The following is a 19,256-nucleotide window of genomic DNA, read 5'->3' as shown; positions in this document are numbered from 1 at the left end:
AACAGTAGTCATCAAAAAGCGAGGCTGTTGATGTATGATTAATTGATTTCAGCTCACATATTGCTCTATCACTTATCACTCTATTGGCAGTTGTCCCTTTGTCCCTCGATATTTACGCATTCAGTAAACATTTATGTAAAATACGCATCGGTATAAGAAGACATTGGCGCTGAAATTATAAATCTTTCGTAACGTTTTCAGGTTTCAAGTTATTGTGCTGGAGAGTAAAATAAAACAGTAGTGCTAATTATCTAAACATATAATTGGTTGCTAAGTCAAAGACATTGCTTTATGCCTTAGTTAATTGACCGTTAAGTACGACATTAAGCTTCGGGCAGGCGACATCGTTCGTTGGCATCATGTCATGTGTTAGAAATGGGTTCGATTGCATCATTCACTGGAGCATGCATTCAGTTAATTGATCTCTTGGAATGTTTGCCAGTTAAATCTCTGAACACTTTTATATTTTGTTGTGTTCTAGTCAGGATAGAGTTAAAGCTCTTTCCCCGCAATGTCCTCTAATTTCTTTATAAAAATGATTAATTTTACATATCACCTTTGGAAAACCAACGATTGACTTATTATTGTTGTTTAATAACGATATTTTCATATTCCGAGTAAAAACTTTAAGGCATTTCAAAAATGATTTCAGCTTTTGTCCTTGTTCTGTTATGCATTACAATCTGTAAACTCAGGAAAAATTTCTTGACAAATAGTATGTTTCATTACTAATTTCATGTTTTTTTTCTATGGGTCACAATGTTGTTGTTTTTTAATTGTTCTAATTTTCTTCGTCTAAAAACCGCAATTACACAATTTGTATAGATGTTAATTTATAAATATGTAGCAGAAGACGGTTAATATAGCACATGAATACTTACATTTAGAGTTACGTTTTGAAACACAGACATATACAAAAAACAAACAACACACCTAAGGCAAAATTGTAATTATATTAATATCTAACCTTTCCTTAAAGGGGCCTTTTCACAGATTTTGGCATACTTTGAAGTTTGTCATTGAATGATTTATATTGATAAATGTTAACATTGGATCTTAAAAGCTCCAGTAAAATATCAAGAATAAAATTTAAAAAAAAGGAAAAAAAAGTAGCCGGTACTTTCGCCTGGCTCGAACCAGTGACCCCCGGTGTCCTGGAGTTAGTCTGAAGTAAAAACGCACTAGCCCTCTCGGCTATTCCGCCGGGTATACACAGTTTAGGTATTTTATACCTTATACAAGCAATATTCGTAGTTTCGTTTTAAACGACAACAACAGAACTCTCCAAATTATTCAATCGTTTCGCGTTGCAACGCTTTATAATTTTTAGGTTTTTTAAATCGTCAAAAGATACATATAATGGCTATGTTGGACTGATGTAAATGTTCAGTAATAATGTTTCCTCACAAATATCATAACTAAAACGAAAATTTGCGAATCGGAAACAACTTTTTTCAATTTTGTCAATTTACCAAACCGTGAAAAGATCCCTTTAATATTTGGATGTTTTGCAAGAAAAACAAACATCTTACTATACCAGATTTCTTTGCGATATACTTAAAATGTTTACACATAACAATGTATATTATGTATTTGTTGTGTCCCTTTGTGTTATGATCATGTGTCAAATCAGGTTATTTGAATTGACAATAATATTTTCAAATTAAACTAAATGTTCAACACTTGTTTTATTTAACTTTTTCACACACATAAAGCACGGAATAGTGTTTATTAAATAGGATTTCTCGTCAACAATAAGCTTTCATTATTGAAATTTCGTCACATTCTGTAAACGTTGCCTTCGTATGATTGAATGGTGTCATGGTTGAGTTTTAAAATCGTTCTATGGTTGTCTGTAAAAAGAACATTACGCAATTTCAAAACCTACTGCATTATCGATGAAATTACACTGAACGTGTTATTTCGCATGGTTACGTGATACTGTTTCTAAAATAAAGCAGTACCAATCGAAAATGCGTTAGATTATCTAGAATAACACGCTAATGAAAACAAAGAACTAGTCTGCTACATTTTGTAACTGGCGCTAATACAACCTAACCTTTCTTGTATGATAGAACGATATTCAATATAAACGTAAGTGATGTGTTTGTTAAAACTTACTACAGTAGTGACCCTGGTGGTTCTTTTGCAACAGCAATAGTAACAACATCCCCCAATAATTGCCAATGGGATCACAGTAGCCAACATCGTAACATACCTGCAAAAAGGGTACGGAGCTAAGTATAGACATTATTCACATCTTTTTCCTTGATTCATCATTTAAATCAAATGAACACACGCTTTTGTGATCTTAAACTGTGTTCGCCGCTTCTTTAATACTTTGTCTTTTCTTCAATAATATTAATTAGTATTTAATATATTTTATGTGATCATTAAAACGAGTTTTGAAAAGCTAAATTCATAATTATACTATGATTTTCATAAGTGTTCTTACATGTATTTAAAAAAAGCAAATATCATACAGTTGTATTGACAAGATTTAAGTTTTGATATATATAAATCTAGTTTAATATTATATCTAACGATTTTGGGATCTCTGCCGTGCTTTCACACGACCCCTCTTTCATTCCGGAACTGTTCACTTGTCGCGATCGGTCGTTACAGCAGTCTTTGTAGTTGTTTCGGATTAAATCTGTGCAGCAGTATTCATTGCACGTCTCAGGCGAATGATATTGTCCATAATAGTCCGTGTAGCTTGTGCAACATTGGTAACAATTGCCCTCTTCAACTGTGAGTCAAAACAGGTTTACTGCCAATGCTAGATTCTTGAGATGAAACACAATGTGAAGCGTATGTATTGTAAGTATGATGTAAGTATGCTACAATTATACTGCTGATTTGTATGTGTATGATTTATGATCTATTTACACATAAAATTTATTTAGATTTACGTTCGATTTTAAGAATGTATTAAAAGACAATAACGCAATACGTGTCAAAAATCCGAACATATATGACACACAAATATGTAAATGCCGGTAAAACAAAACCTCGTTAATATAACGTCAGAGTGGGGAATACAATTAGGGGGGTGGGGTACGATGTATCAAATAACGCAACCTGTGTTGAATATTATTAATGCTTCTTTAACCCTTTAAAAAACGAACTGCGATGGCTGTTTGTGTTAAGGTAAATTTAGTTAGCGATTTTTTTTATTAAACGTAAAAAGCTCCGATATTGAAATATAGCATGTTTGATAAATCACAATAATCAATTTAAGTGTTAATCTATAATTGCTAACTCAAACTAAAACAATCGCAAATCGCAAATAGATTAATACAGATATAGAATTTGATTACAAATTTGTAAATGATAATACGAATACATTAAATTTGTTTATTTTTTATTTTTTAATTAAAATTATTGATTACATTCATGTACTTACCACCAATCGTAAACAATAGCACACACATTGCTGATGCAACGTTCATCGGTGCCATGGCTTCTTTATTATGGTACCTGTTTTATTGATATCTTAATATGAGCGAGTTATATTGTGATACTGAATTCATGTATACACATAGCACGGTCTCCTTAGCAAGAAATGTTTCTGCTTTTTTCATCATATGGACGATGGTCCACCGTCGCCCAACTAAAAATAGCATGTAAAACCAAGTATGCGCATGCTCAGTGGCGGGCGCAGTAAATGGTTAAAGTGAAAGTAGATGTCGCCGCCATTTTGAGTGGTTGGTAAACTGTGGTTTGTGTCCAAATAATTAGACGGTATCTTTTGTATATTGACCCCATACTTATGTTGTCATTGCATATATTTTTATTAATGGGTTTCGACCCGTAGCCTTGTGTTCGCACTACATCATGTTCGCCTTGGGTTCTGTTAACCCTTCGATTCAGTGAAAGTAATAAACGGAGAAAAAAAACATTTTTTTAAATTGTATTATTCATAACAGTAACACAATTGTATTGGTTTTGTGTTGTACATATTTGATATCTGATACGCAAACATATTCTTGAAGTGAAATATTTTGCCAACAATAGTTCTTCCCCATAGTAAATACTGGAAACCATACATTATCCTACCGCACCCCAAATTCGACGACACCTAAATTCGACGATGTTCTATTTATATTGATTAAATGGATGATTATTGTCTTTGACTCATTTCAAAGTAATACAGCCGAGTTTAAAATTATTATTTTCTGCTATTAAACATTTCATTATTTCTTTCATTATTTGCTAAATATTGCTTCATGTAACCGTTACATCGTCGAATTTCGGTCCATTACATTCGGTTCTTTACACCCTTCGAATTTGGGTCACACTGGGATATTGCATACATGCATCTAGTCCAAATTTTTGACGCTCTTAAATATTAAGCTACTTTTTATATGGGTAAAGTATCTCGCGCGTCTTATAAATAAGACTAACATGCATCATGCAGAGATCTCCCTCTGGTTTAGTTCAAACCTGTATATTTTAGTTTGATTGCATAGGACTTATTTGAAAAAGCTGTAAATTTTGTTTCCGGTGCCTAGAACCAGTACTTAGTGTCTATAGGGAGATCTAAAGAACGCTTTCACAGTGGGGATCGAACCCGTGACCTCCTGGTTGCTAGGCGGACACCATATCCTTTACGCCACAGCTACCTCAGGGTTTGGGGTAACGGTACAGTTTGTCAAGGTATTCCGAATCATTAGGCATTCTGAATCCACATTTTCATTTAAAAAGTCTTAACGTTTGGCAGTGCTCCAGCTAGGATTTGAAAAGGGCAGGGGGGCTTTTTTGTCAAAAGGGCACTTTCGACGCGCAGTATTTTGTGAAAAGGGCACTTTCGACGCGCAGTATTTTGTGAAAAGGACACGTTTGAGCGCGCGGGTGTTTCTGGAGTGCTTTCTATTGCATGTTCATTTATATGTTATAAATATTTGTATTATTCCCATTATTATTAAACCATTCAAATATAATGTCTACAATGAGGATTAAACTAATTACAATGTAATAAGAGATTTATGAATTATCATATGTAAAAAAAAAAATAAAAAAAAAAAAATTTTTTTTTTTTTTTTTTTTTGGAGGGGGGGGGGCAGGGCGGAAGTTTGGGGGGGCAGGGCGGAGGTTCACATATTTCAGATTTTACAGATTCAAAGCCTTGAAGTCTGCTAGCTGTAAAAGCACTAGAACATTTGTGGGAGTAGCCATGGAAAATGTCATGAAAAAAATGTTCATTTTTATAGTATCCACTTTCTCTGTTTAGGCAATATTCTTGTAAATTACATGCAAAGTCATAAAACACGTCTTGTGGAGGGGTTTCTAAATAGCTATAGAGTGATAATGCGGGATCTTTTCTTCCTTCTGCCCCAGTCATGTGGAAACCATAGCAATGTCCATGGTCTGCACAGAACCAAAGAAATAATGTTGATGTTCCTCGAGCAGAAGTTTCAACTTTAGAATAATCTATTTTCATGTTTGAAGCCCAACTGAACCAAAAATTAAAAAAAACTGTTTGATCCATAAACCTAGCCTTATTGTGGCGAGTTTTATACATCTCATTTTTAAACTGGCAGTAAGAGGAAAAAGTGCAACTAGAATTCATAACCATAGATACAAATTCCCACCCTATTTCATCTCCTGCTGCTGTATCCCTACTTAATACATGTAAACAATCTAAGTCCCCTTCATCCCAAAGAATTCTGCATGGCTTACTAATTGAATTATAGCATTCACGTATATGAATGTCACATTTTACAGGTGCAAAATTTGTGTAAATATTTAATGTCCTTTGTCTTTCGTGTATGGTCAGTCCATTTTCACTGTAATTATCGTCATCTTCTCGCTTGAGCCAACCGCTTCCACAGGGACCGGTATTGTCTGGAATATCTGGAAATAATACAGGTCCTTTTAGGCAGCCATCTGAACATCGAACAAGGTTAGAATCATTCCACTGATCACGTTTTATGATATTTTTCCTTAACTCATTATTGTCTTTAAGTCTGGGAGAATGTTTACTTCTACACTTAAAATTCCAAAGTCCAGATTCCTCATTGAAGTTATTGTATGCAGCAGTACTTAATGTAACCGAAACAGGCATTTCATCATCAATATTGTCATCAAATAACTGCTGTTCTTCATCATCATTGTTATCAATATTTGTATGAATTAAATCTTCCCACATGTGAGTATATGATTTAAATAAGTTTAAGTGCCTACAAACCTTCGAATTTAGTAAAGTACTTATATTTCTCTTATAACCAACCAGACAGGCCAAAAACAATATATTCCGATCATTTGATCTTGGGGCATACAAATAGAAAATGGTCAATATATAAGATAATAATTTCAAACTAGCACCTTCCTCAAATTACCCTAACCACACATATAATATATATATATATATATATATATATATATATATATATATATATATATATTTATTTATTTATTTATAGAACATTAACAAGGTTAAAATTCCTCTGATTAAGGAACTTGCCCACTAATATTGTTTATTATAAGGCAGGAATATCTCACCGGTCCAGGGTTAAGTTCAACGTCATTTGAAAGAATAAGAAGAAGCTGTGAAGTGTCTACATCTTGTTGGGGCGTCTCGTCAGTGTCTCGTTGGAAAAAGAAGTGGGATGGCACATTGACTTTATCTTCATTTGCGGCGTTGTCATCTTGTTGGGGCGTCTCTTCAGTGTCTCGGTGGCAATGGATGTTGGATGGCACGTTGATTTCATCTTCCTATAATAGAATAACCCTTCCTTTAATACAATACTTACTAGACAAACAAGACTATTGCCAAGCAATGTATGTCCCCTACAGGTTCCACCATTATTAGATTTTTTTTGATTTTTTTTTCATTATATATATTTGTTGCCATATCAACCAGAAATTTTGATGAGGAACAAAATGAAATGACGTACATAATGTCCATATTGCCATATATCCATGTTTCAAGAAAAAATATGAAGAACTTTTAAAGTTATCGCAGGATCCAGAAAAAGTGACAGACTCACAGAATGACGGACACACAGAGCGCAAACCATAAGTCCCCTCAGGTTAAACTGTTAGGGGAGAAAAAGTATTATATTTTTTCATTCAAAATCTTAAGAGTATATTTACATAACATAAAGCTATACAACAATATGTGTTCCATTTAAAAACCTGATTGAAAAGTGTGTCAGGCCTATCAACTTTCCATGATGAATGCTTCGTTATAAAATGGTCGAGCAGGGCATCTTCAGATGAACAGCACACCCTGCAGTTTGGGCAATTGTAGCAAGGGACCTAAAAAATACCACTCAGCCTGAGGATTCTAAAATCGCATCTAAGTAATATTTGTGAACAACTCATGGAAATTGAAACAAAACAAAAACATGTACCACAATTGGTTCATACTTTAGAACATCTTTACATTATAATGAATTCAATACAGGCCCAGGACTGGTCCTGAAAAGCTTGCACATGGAAGACTTACATACACCAAAACCCCGCTTAACAGGTTATTGGTGATAATCAATTATACCTGAATTGTAAGAATACCAGCTATTTAGACTAATTTTATAAGGTTCTTTGTGTCGTCTTTAAAGCTTGGTTTTACTGTATTTGTAGAACATCTAAATGACCATACATGAAAGGATGAATGTGTGTTTTAAAGAATATTCTTGAACAAGTTTTGTTTATCTGACAAGAAAGAATACTTTCTGTCATTGATTTACCTGTTTGTTCTTCTTTTTCGTCATGGTAGGTTTCTCCCTTTTAACCTTACCAGTCTTGACTTCCATCTTCTTGCGTTTCTGAAAAGTTATTATGCTATCAGTCCATATTACCAGTACAAATGCTACAAATTACTACCGGTTATATAATTTGAAAAGCGTATACCTTTGAAGATGATTTGAAATAATGTGAATACATCCCTTTCATTAAATTCATTCTTTTTAATGAAAACATAAAATTTGTTTATAGCATTGTGCCATGCTATCAGATCAATTGGCATGCTACAAATATAGTGTCATATAAACAGGGCAATCATTGTCTTTCATGCTTGAACCAATTACTATATTATGATACATACAAATAGGACACAGATGAATCAAACACACATTCTGCTGATTTATATTAAAATCAAAGTAATGAAAATACCTATGAAATAAATATTTATGTAAATTGTCAAGATGGAAAGTGTTAAAAAGTATGGAGCATATCGTCATAAAATTAGTACCAAGCATAAGCCATTCAACTTGTATGCAGGCAGGAAAACAGCCACATCTTCAGTAATGTCAAGGTAAACAAATCCACTGCAGCATGACCTTTAATGCATGACGAAAAAACAGGATCATTAATGCAGTGTCTGTGAATGCATAATCATGTAAAATTAATATTCATTCAGGCTAAAAATTGCCATCCAGTAAAAAAGGGAAACTATGTCTGAACTATATTTTTGTTGTCCCGGACAATATTGGACGACCACTAATTCCAATGACCGTCAATATAAAACTAACAAAACGATTAAACCTATTTGACATGAAACTAACAAGAGAGTTACTGCAGTAATAGCTTTCATGCAGCAAGTTTTAATATAAAACAAGAGCACCGCAAAACGGGTGCCATGCTCGGCTGCAAAAGCTTGTCAGAGTGATCTTGATCTTTGACCTAGTGACCCAAAATGGGTGTGGTGTGTAGAACTCATCAAGGTGCATATACATATGAAGTTTCAAAGTTGAAGGTGGAAGCACTTTGATTTTAGAGCCAATGATAAGGTTTTAGCACGACGCCGGTGGACGACGAGCAGGCTATGACAATACCTCGGGTTTTCTCCGAAAACAGCCTCGCTAATAAATATTGTTGGGGTGTCTAAAAATAAAGCAACAATGAGTGCCTTATGTTGGCATATGTTTATGTTGTATGTAATTCCATTAAGAAAGGTGATTTTTATGAAACTACTTAAGAATGCATTACATTTATGTATATATAGGTAAACAACAGCTGTCACCATAGGATGACTTATGCCCCCTATAAACGCTTGATAGAAGTTATGAGCTTTTTTCGAAACTTAAACACAGATTTCGAAACCTAAACGCAGACCCTAAGTTCAAGGTCAAGGTCACAGGGGTCAAAATTTGTGTGCGCATGGAAAGGCTTTGTCAATATACACATGCATGCCAAATATGAAGTTGCTATCTGAAGCGACATAGAAGTTATGAGCATTTTTCGAAACCTAAACGTAAAGTGTGACAGACAGACTATATGCCCTCCTTCGGCGGCATAAAAAGATGTGCCAGAAATTAATGACTTCAAGGATATAATACATGTAAATGTTAACAAATTGATTTTTTTCAACGAAAGCAAAAACAACAAAACAAAATGCACCAAACAAGCTTCCTATTCCTTGATAACATGTATAAATCTGCATTTATTTACTGTGCTTTCCCTATCGGTATTTTATGGCTATTTATTTCACACATATTTCACTACCAGTAACATGATGATGAATAAAAACAAGAGCACCGCATAGCAGGTGCCAACGCTCGGCTGCAGGTGCAGTTTCTTTTTTTTAAGAGTTCACAGTGATCTTGACCTTTGACCTAGTGACACAAAAAAGGGTGTGGCATGTATAACTCATCAAGGTGCAGCTACATATAAAGTTTCAAAGTTATAGGATGAAGCACATTAAACATTGTGGCATTTCTTTGTTAACTGAAACAATTAACACATGCATGTACATGCAAACAAAAATTTCAACAATAACAAATGCACCAATCAAGCTTTATATACCTTGTGTGGCATTTCTTTGCCAACTGAAACAATTTACACATGCATGTACAGGCATGGCATAAGTGCAAAACCTCATCCACCAAAGTTGACTATTTTGAAAAATAACAACAATTATATAATAATATGCAGAAGACAACAGAAAGGAAAGATGTCCTCAAAATAATAACACTAATATGGTCTTTTACTTATATTTTACTTTCAAAATAGGTTTGGTTGTGGGTTTTTTTTCAACAAAAAAAAAACTTGTTTTAAGAATTAGTAGGACATTTCCACAATGAAACAGTGAGGGTTATCTGAAATTAACAGTATTTTTTACCTTCTTTCCATATCTTTTGACATTTCTGGTTGCAGACCTCTTAGCTCTGGCTGTGACAACCTGAGAATGAATTGTGTGTGTGAAAATATGGAAAACAAAATTATATAAACTAACTAGTTTATTTTTTATACAATTACAGAATGTTATGTTCTGATATAACTGAATGGTTATGACATCAACTCTATGGTCTGGCTTTCACACAAAGACATCTGTTGAACTTTTCATGTTTACCACTTAATGACAAACAATGCTCTTTGATGATTAAAGGCATTGCTTTAAAAGTATAGGACCTGCAGTCCAACTATTGCCTTACAGCTACCAATAATGAAGAGCATTATGGTGCTGATCAGGGGCAAAAAGGCGAGGCTAAAAAAGAGACATGACAGGGTGCCCAGCTTTACGGCTCTAGACATAACATTAATTTATAGGCTGTAACAAGCCATATGAGCAATCAATACTGGATTGCAATCACTTTATAAATGTTCATTAAGAATGATGAAATATCTGTACGATTAAATGCATAGAAAAGTTACCGTTATTTTATGTGTCTGAGGCTTAATGTCCCTGGGAACTGGTACTTCACTTGCATCCACCTTGTCTTGAATCTCTGGTTGAGCTCCCTACAATTTATTTAACCATAATACAGGTATTATACTTTTTTTAAACGGCTTATTTTAATCAAAAATATAAACATTACAGCAAAATCAAATTGTTATGAATATTTGTAGGTGGAAGCGCTTTGATTTTAGAGTCAATGTTAAGGTTTTAGCCTGACGCAGAATTGCAGTTTTGTGCATAAATCACATTTGCTTATGGCTCATAAATGCAGTCCACTTTGTTGTAGCACTAAACTCACAGTCTGCACAATATCCGAAAAGAGTGCTATGGTGCTGTCATGCTTCTGAACCGGTACTTCCGTGGCTGAGAGAGCTGGCCATTCTGTAGGATCTTGAACAGCAGCCTCCACACACAGCTGGTTTGGCAGGTCGTCATGTATGGATGCTAAACACCTCCTAGCCCCTTCAGCACTCAGATGTAGTCCATCATGGGACAAGTACAGGGACTTCTTAAAATTAAATTTTGATTATTGATAGTTACCGTACTAATTTGTTTTAAACATAACTAAGATATTAAAGCAGCAAATTAAATGAACTGGTTTCCCTCAACGAATGAAAAAATATTTTAGTTTCAATCAATTAGAGTGTACAACTCTGAACTGACCAAAATGATCATCCTGACAAAACTTATACAAGAACTTCTAAAAAAATGATAAAACATTTCATTAACTTCCATATTACAGCACAGACAGATATCTTTAATTATGGGGCTTTACTTCTAGAGCTGAAACCAACAAAACGTGCAAGTGTACCACCACAAAGTAATACATCTATTTTAAAATTCATGATATTTCATGTAAAAGTTATTAAGAAACCAGTAATTGCAACAAAACTGCTCAATGAGTCAATTTTCACCAATTAAGGAGGCATATCTCTTGAGCAAAGAAGGATGTCTGAACAGAATTTGGGATTGGTCCACCGCAGTATAATGATTTCATGATGATGAAATTCCATGCAACAGTTGCTGAGAAACTTCCTATTTCACTCTAGATCTTTCCCTATACCTGTTTAGTTGCTGCATAGTCCATGTATCTCACAGAAGGCACATGGTGACTCAGTTCCCACAGCATGCTGTTTGCGCTCCTTATCCACTGGCAGTAGTTCCTCAACTGTGCCCCTGAGAGTGGCCATCGGGGAAACATTCTCACATCAAAATCACGTGGAAGAATCACGCAAAGCACCACGTGTATTTCAGTGCACACACTGAATACAACATCAAGGATCTCAGTCACACAACTAAAAATAACAAGCAAATTCATTGAATTGATATACCCTGCCAATATGCTTCTGGACAAAAAAGTGTTATATTTGACACTAAAGAAGCATTTTTTAAGAAACAAAGGGCCATAACTCTGCTATTAACAGATGGTGTACGATGCCATTTGGCCTGCAGCATCCTCTTATCCATATATATACTCATACCAAGTTTCAATGAAATCCGCCAAAGCACTTCCAAGATATGGCTCTGGACACAAAAGTGCTGGACGGACAGATGGAAAGACAGACGGACAGACAACCCCAAAACAATATCCATCCTCCTATGGCAAGGGATAATAAGGTAATGGTATAAGTTGCTCATTGTATTATCTTCCCATCACAAACAATTATTAAATAGAGATGTGTTCGTCAGAAACACAATGCCCCATATTGCGCCGCTTTGTATTTATTTTTTTACCTTTGACCTTGAAGGATGACCTTGAACCTCCACCACTCAAAATGTGCAGCTTCATGAGATACACGTGCACACCAAATATCAAGTTGCTATCTTCAATATTGAAAAAGTTATGGCCAATGTTAAAGTTTTCAGACGGACAGACGCCATATATTTGACATTTGACCTTGAAGGATGACCTTTCACCAATTAAAAATGTTCAGCTCCATGAGGAACACACGCATGCCAAATATCAAGTTTCTATCTTTAATAATGCAAAAGTTATGGCCAACGTTGAAGTTTTTTTTTCCCGACGGACGGACAGACTGACACACATACTGACTGACGGACAGTTCAACTTCTATGTGCAATCCTACCGGGGGCATAAAAAGTTACAAACAACTACAAAAATATTTGAGAAACTAACTTATTTTATTTCATTAAAATGCCAATCCAAAAAAATCTAATAAGAAAGTGATACTAAGTTGATCAAGCTCATTTTTATTCATGCTGCTAAGCTGTTCAGTGGCGGATCCAGGGTTTCTAGTTAGGGGGTTGGTGTGGACATTCAATAATACAGGCCAATGTAAAAGCATAATGGTGTAGTGGATGTGGTGTCCGCCTAGTGATAGGGAGTTAGGAGGTTCTCATTATCTTCTCCATAAACACCAAGTTCTGGTTCTTCCCAGGAACAGACTCGAGTGTCTCAATAAGCATAGTGCGTTCCCTGCAATAAAGCTAAGGTAAAAAGGTTAAATAAAAACTAAAACTGAAAAATTACTGTTCAACATACCGGTAGAAATTGCTATCCTTGCAGCAAACATCGTTAGAGCCAAGATGCAGGTACAATATGTCGTAACAACCTGACATCAGCTCTTGATGCAGCAGCTTTCTAAAGCCCTTCCGGTCAGACACATACTTTGCACCTGCATAGTAAAATAAGATCTTCCATTTGGAATTGGTTTTCATTTGCAATAATTTTTCTTGAGTTGTCATTTGTTATTGAATATTATGAAAAATAGTCATCATTGCTATGTTCGAGACAAGCAAGCTTATCTTTGTTAATATTTATCTCACTTGTTCTATGTTGCGTCAAATTTCTGGATTTGCAATCTTTTTCCCCATTTTGGTTACAGCAGAAAGGGTATTTTGCTTGATTCCATAATACATGTTTTATCAGTGTAATAATATACATGACGTGTACATGTAAATACCATGAAACTGTTAGGGTAAAATATCTTTTTGGGTATTGAAGCAATATTCAGTGGAGTTTTAAGCATTTCTTTAAAAACAAGAGATGCGTTTGTTGGAAACACAATGCCCCCTATTGCACCGCTTTGAAGCCATGTACATGTATTCAAACTTTGACCTTGAAGGATGACCTTGACCTTTCACCACTCAAAAATGTGCAGCTCCATGAGATACACATGCATGCCAAATATCTAGTTGCTATCTTCAATATTGCAAATTTTGACCTTTGACCTTGAAGGATGACCTTGACCTTTCATCACTCAAAATGTGCAGCTCCATGAGATGCATGCCAAATATCAAGTTGCTATCTTCAATATTTAAAAAGTTATGGCCAATGTTAAAATTTTCAGACGGACGGAATATTTGACATTTGACCTTGAAGAATGACCTTGATTTTCACCTTTTACCACTCAAAATATTCAGCTCCAAGAGATACACATGCATAAAAAAAATCAAGTTGCTATCTTCAATATTTAAAAAGTTATGGCCAATGTTAAAGTTTTCGGACGGACGGAATATTTGACATTTGACCTTGAAGAATGACCTTGACCTTCACCTTTCATCACTCAAAATGTTCAGCTCCAGGAGATACCCATGCATGCCAAATATCAAGTTGCTATCATCAATAGTGAACAAGTTATGGCCAATGTTAAAGTTTTCGGATGGGCGGACAGACGCCATATATTAGACATTTGACCTTCACCTTTCACCACTCAAAATGTTCAGCCTCAGGAGATACACATACATGCCAAATATCAAATTGCTATCGTCAATAGTGAAAAAGTTATGACCAATGTTAGTTTTCGGACGGATGGACATATGCCATATATTAGACCTTTGACCTTGAAGGATGACCTTGACCTTCACCTTTCACCACTCAAAATGTGCAGCTCAATGAGATGCACATGCATGCCAAATATAACGGTGCTATGTTAAATATTGAAAAAGTTATGACCATTAAAGTGTTCGGACGGACGGACAGACTGACAGTTCAACTGCTATATGCCACCCTACCGGGGGCATAAAAACAATTATTTGGTACACAAAGCTTCAAATAAATATTAAAATTAGCAACCTTTTTTCCAAAGGCAGCAACAAACACTGCAGGGCTAGATTGAACTTTACCGGTACGCAGTTGTTTACAACCATCGACAAAGCGGGGGTTTGGGGGCAGTAGCCCCCGATACTAAAGAAATATATAGGATAAAAGGATAATAAGGTGTTGCGTAAGTTGTTATGTGTTAGGTGTTAAGGGTTAGAGTACGCTGTTTGATGTTAAGTGTTGCGTACGGTAAAGTTCAATCGTCCCCACTGCAGTATAAGACAGTAGCTAAAATAATTATGCCAACGCAAAAATCATCAAAAGATTATGGCGGCAATTTATATAGACTATTTAAGACAGTAAAAGGGGTAATATAAAGCAGCATGCCACAGAAACATGTTGGGTCTCACACTCAACTATAAACAGTTAAAAATTATTCACCAGATACGGGCAGAAAGTCAATCCTTGCATTTGGAGGACATGCAGACTTCAAACGATGGACATTGGAATCCCCGGCAATAAGAACACGAACATCGCTGCTGCACCAGACATGTTCTTCACCTGAAACAGAATAAACGGCTCTAGGAGAAGTGCCCCCCGGAGAACTGCCCCCCCCCCCAAAGATTTTTCACTGGGCGGAGAACTGCCCCCTCACTCTTTTTTTATAGGGCGGAGAACTGCCCCCCTGCTGATTAATAAGGGGCGGAGAACTGCCCCCCTGTCAGAATTGATGACCCGGAGAAGTGCCCCCTAATTAAAGAAATTTCGCGGCTATATATAAAACGAGTATTATAATGACAATAACGCCAGTAACTTTCTTGCTATTATGTCTGGAAATTGAGTGAAATTTCAAAAGTAATATAAAGTTGTACAAGTATTAAAGTTATAAAACGGCAAAAAAATACCTGCCTCGGCATGGACGTCGCCATCTTGATAATCACGTGATTTTCGTCTATGTTAACAAAGAAAAACAAATCACTTTTTGCTAATAAAAAGTTTTCGCGGCTGAATTATTTGATATTTTCCCCGTAATCAAAACAAACAATTAGCATGCAATTTAATCCATCCGTATGCAAGCTGAAAACAATAATTTATTTGTTTGTTTTCGCCAATTACGGATTTGGACGGTTCAATATAATAAACCCGTATGCCGCTTTATTCAAAGCTAACAAGTTCTTAACAATTAAGGTCGGTCCGGTCTACCAATTAAAAGATCGCGGTGCTTATCGTTAACGGTAACAAGTTCTCTGCCTGCCTAATTAGCTGCTAATTAAAGCAACTGTTACCGATTTTGTTTGTTTGGCATGTCGACATGATCTGCTCAAAATGCTAACTGTTGCAGATTGTATGTATGTATGAATGTATGTTTTGAACGTTTATGTAAGCATGTATATATTTTTTAATGTATGTCTGAATGTATGTATGTATGATTGTAACTGTGAATGTATGTATGCATGTAATGTGTGTATTTATGTATGTTATTTTGTATTTCACATGAATTAACTAAACAACATAAATAAATTGATTATTAATTCGACTTCACTTTACTTTTTTCTTCAAGTCAGCTAAATTATTGCCTTTGCTTTGCCTATTAATTTACTTTTTTATACGTTTAGTTACGTTTTTTTTTTCCATGGGTCAATACTATCTTTATATATAAATTAATTCCGATGTAACTTTTCCTCCATAAGTACTGAGTTGCACGTCTATATATAGTTGCGACACATGGCCAGTATTAACATGCACGCGTTTCCTGTGTGGATCTCGACTATGTTTCGCGCTCTTATTAAAACACGACTTTTACATGGCATTCATGTATAGTGAGTGGTGAAGATGCGTACCAAGGGCCTTAAACAGTATTATCACATGCCTCTAGACAATTTGTGTTATTCAGTTCGATAAATGGCAATATACTTGTACTTAAATTAATTTGTTACCGGATAAAATGTGTACGCCGATAACGTAAAATTACCCGTAAGTATTGTTTTCACTACGTAACTAATAACTAATATGACACCGGGGGGGGGGACAGTTCTCCGCCCCTACAGATTTGATGGGGGGGGGGCAGATATCCGCCTACTAAATTCTGACAGGGGGGGCAGTTCTCCGCCCCTACCGATTTGCTGGGGGGGGCACCTCTCCGCCACCTTTAAAATAAGGGGGCAGTTCTCCGGATTCCAGAATAAACAAAAGGCTTCCCGAATCAAATCAAATCAAAATTTATTTATTGTCGGTATGAGGATAACAAAGGACATCGTTCCACGAACCCTGGGGAAGTTTAAAAACTCAAAATACAACACGACAACAAACAAACGCCCGAATTCAAATACAATCCGAACCTGGATTTTCCAAACAAGTTTAACAACGTTCAGTTTTTAAATAGGTAACGTCGCGAAATCAAATTACAAATTCTAAACGAGCACTTTCAAACGATTAAATGTCACGCAACGCGGTTCTCTTAAACTGCAACGTAGTCTCTGGTCAACAACAGCTGTTTTATAGTATGTAAGCTTTGGTCAGTATAAAATACTGACGAGAATAAAATTCTCTGGACTCTCTAAAAACCCTTGTTAAACCACAGGTGGTTAGCGTGTGGCTATGATATTAATTAGTGAAAACATCATTTTGAATGATAAATAATCATATTATAACGAAAAATTAACTTTTCTGAAAAAAAAAATTTCACTATCAAATATATATATAACAAGGTATGCAACTCAAAATCACCCCAAAACGGGGTGCATCGCTTTGAACAGCCATATCTTCATCAATTGTGCAGCGATTTTCACGATCTCGGTCTTATTCAACGCAGAAATGAATTTCCTTTCTGGAAATGTATATGTCTTGCAATATTTTTACAAATGCTGGGTCAACTTTTAAGAAATAACACGATACACAACACGCATGACCCAGTTGACAGTGATCATGTATTCTTTATGAATGAAATCTCCAGTTGTAAAGACACACCTCCGCATTGGACCAATGAAATCACTCGTATGTTTAAAATGTCAGTTAGTTGAAATGTATGTAAACAAAGGTTTCAAACGGCGCTGGACAGTTAGTCTTGATGCAGAATGTAACGACAAGAACGGTAATAATGTTTTTTCATACGTTTTATTGAATTATGGTATCGAACTACATGAACTTTGTAGGGAAGTTGCCCTTTACTCCGTGAAGATTTCAGTCTTAAAGACAGCATGATCACTGTCAACTGGGTCATGCGTGTTGTGTATCGTGTTATTTCTTAAAAGTTGACCCAGCATTTGTTAAAATATTGCAAGACATATACATTTCCAGAAAGGAAATTCATTTCTGCGTTGAATAAGACCGAGATCGTGAAAATCGCTGCAAAATTTATGAAGATATGGCTGTTCAAAGCGATGCACCCCGTTTTGGGCTGATTTTGAGTTGCATACCTTGTTATATATATATTTGATAGTGAAATATTTTTTTTTTCAGAAAAGTTAATTTTTCGTTATAATATGATTATTTATCATTCAAAATGATGTTTTCACTAATTAATATCATAGCCACACGCTAACCACCTGTGTGTTAAACAAGTTCAAAACAGAAAGGGAGATCACCACCACTTACTATAGCCTATCCTCTCCCCTGATTCAAGATCAGTGTTCTGATTGGCCAAAATGATTTGGGCGACCGTGGACCAACAGGCCTCTGCATTGACCAAAACAGCACAACTATTTTTAACAAACAAAATGTACAATTCAATAACAGCTACTTATCAAGCTTTAATGTATAGAGTATAAAACATATTTTAAGCATCTTGTTATGATATTAATATTATTTGAAACTTAAAACAAATCCCAATTACTATAGAAAACAATAAAATAGCGTTATCCTTAAACCGTGAAGCTATCCGTGATGTACCGCCGTTTGTTGTCCACCACTGATTATTTCTCACTATTGTTCAGACAACGATGTATTCGCGTCACATGACCGACTACCCAACTTAGATTCAACAAAGATTAGATTCACAGAGAGAGAGAGATATTTATCCACTGTTCAGGTCACTTCCTTTTTACCTAGACAAGGAAATATATTTTTCAAAGATCTTGATCTTTCGTAGAAGTTATTTGTTTTTTGGTAAGTTATTTGAATTGTATGATTTAAAACAAAATATAGTTTTGAACATAGGATCCAGGGTTTTCGGTTACAGGGGTGGGGGTAAACTTTATCATTTTGAATGGTATTTGTAAGCTGTGTTCGTATCAGATAAAATAAAATAACTATGTAGTGTTTTTTTCTCCATTTAATGGTACAATATAATAAACCATGCACGAGAAAATGTATTTTTATGTCTTGAACACAATAACACAAGACTCTTCCTTAACTCAGAAATAATTTATCAATATGTAGTTTTTGAAGATGGTATTTTGTTAACATACATATTAATGAAAAAGTTGGTCCATTATAAACTTCAAAGATGAGTTGGCCCCCTGTTTAACTTGCAGATGTCATAGATAGGAGGCGCAATCAATTAATTCATGAATAACCATGTTGTACATTGGATACTTAACATTTGCCGAATATTTTTTTGAATGAAAATTCTTGGAATCCATCGATGGTATCGTGGCTTTTTAGAAAGCCTCTTGCAATGCTTCTAAATTT

General features: G+C 35.2%; 1 protein-coding gene across 1 annotated transcript; it reads right to left on the bottom strand.

Annotated features, from left to right (window-relative positions):
* Window positions 1-5,106: 5,106 nt before the first annotated feature.
* On the bottom strand, window positions 5,107-18,303 carry LOC127876553 (uncharacterized). The gene is made up of 13 exons (XM_052421877.1): window positions 18,222-18,303; window positions 15,069-15,188; window positions 13,128-13,260; window positions 11,688-11,919; window positions 10,923-11,132; window positions 10,600-10,686; window positions 10,067-10,126; window positions 9,751-9,773; window positions 8,198-8,285; window positions 7,695-7,772; window positions 7,141-7,263; window positions 6,505-6,717; window positions 5,107-5,856 (listed from the first exon to the last, which is right to left on the bottom strand). Exons 3-13 carry the CDS (start codon window positions 13,202-13,204, stop codon window positions 5,776-5,778), a joined length of 1,272 nt encoding a protein of 423 aa, XP_052277837.1. The 5' UTR covers window positions 13,205-13,260; window positions 15,069-15,188; window positions 18,222-18,303; the 3' UTR covers window positions 5,107-5,775.
* Window positions 18,304-19,256: the final 953 nt, after the last annotated feature.

The sequence above is a fragment of the Dreissena polymorpha genome, chromosome 4 (genome assembly GCF_020536995.1).
Source record: "Dreissena polymorpha isolate Duluth1 chromosome 4, UMN_Dpol_1.0, whole genome shotgun sequence".
NCBI classification, from domain to species: domain Eukaryota; kingdom Metazoa; phylum Mollusca; class Bivalvia; order Myida; family Dreissenidae; genus Dreissena; species Dreissena polymorpha.
The sequence above is the reverse complement of the archived record's forward strand: the minus strand, read 5'-3'. Positions and strand labels throughout refer to the sequence as shown.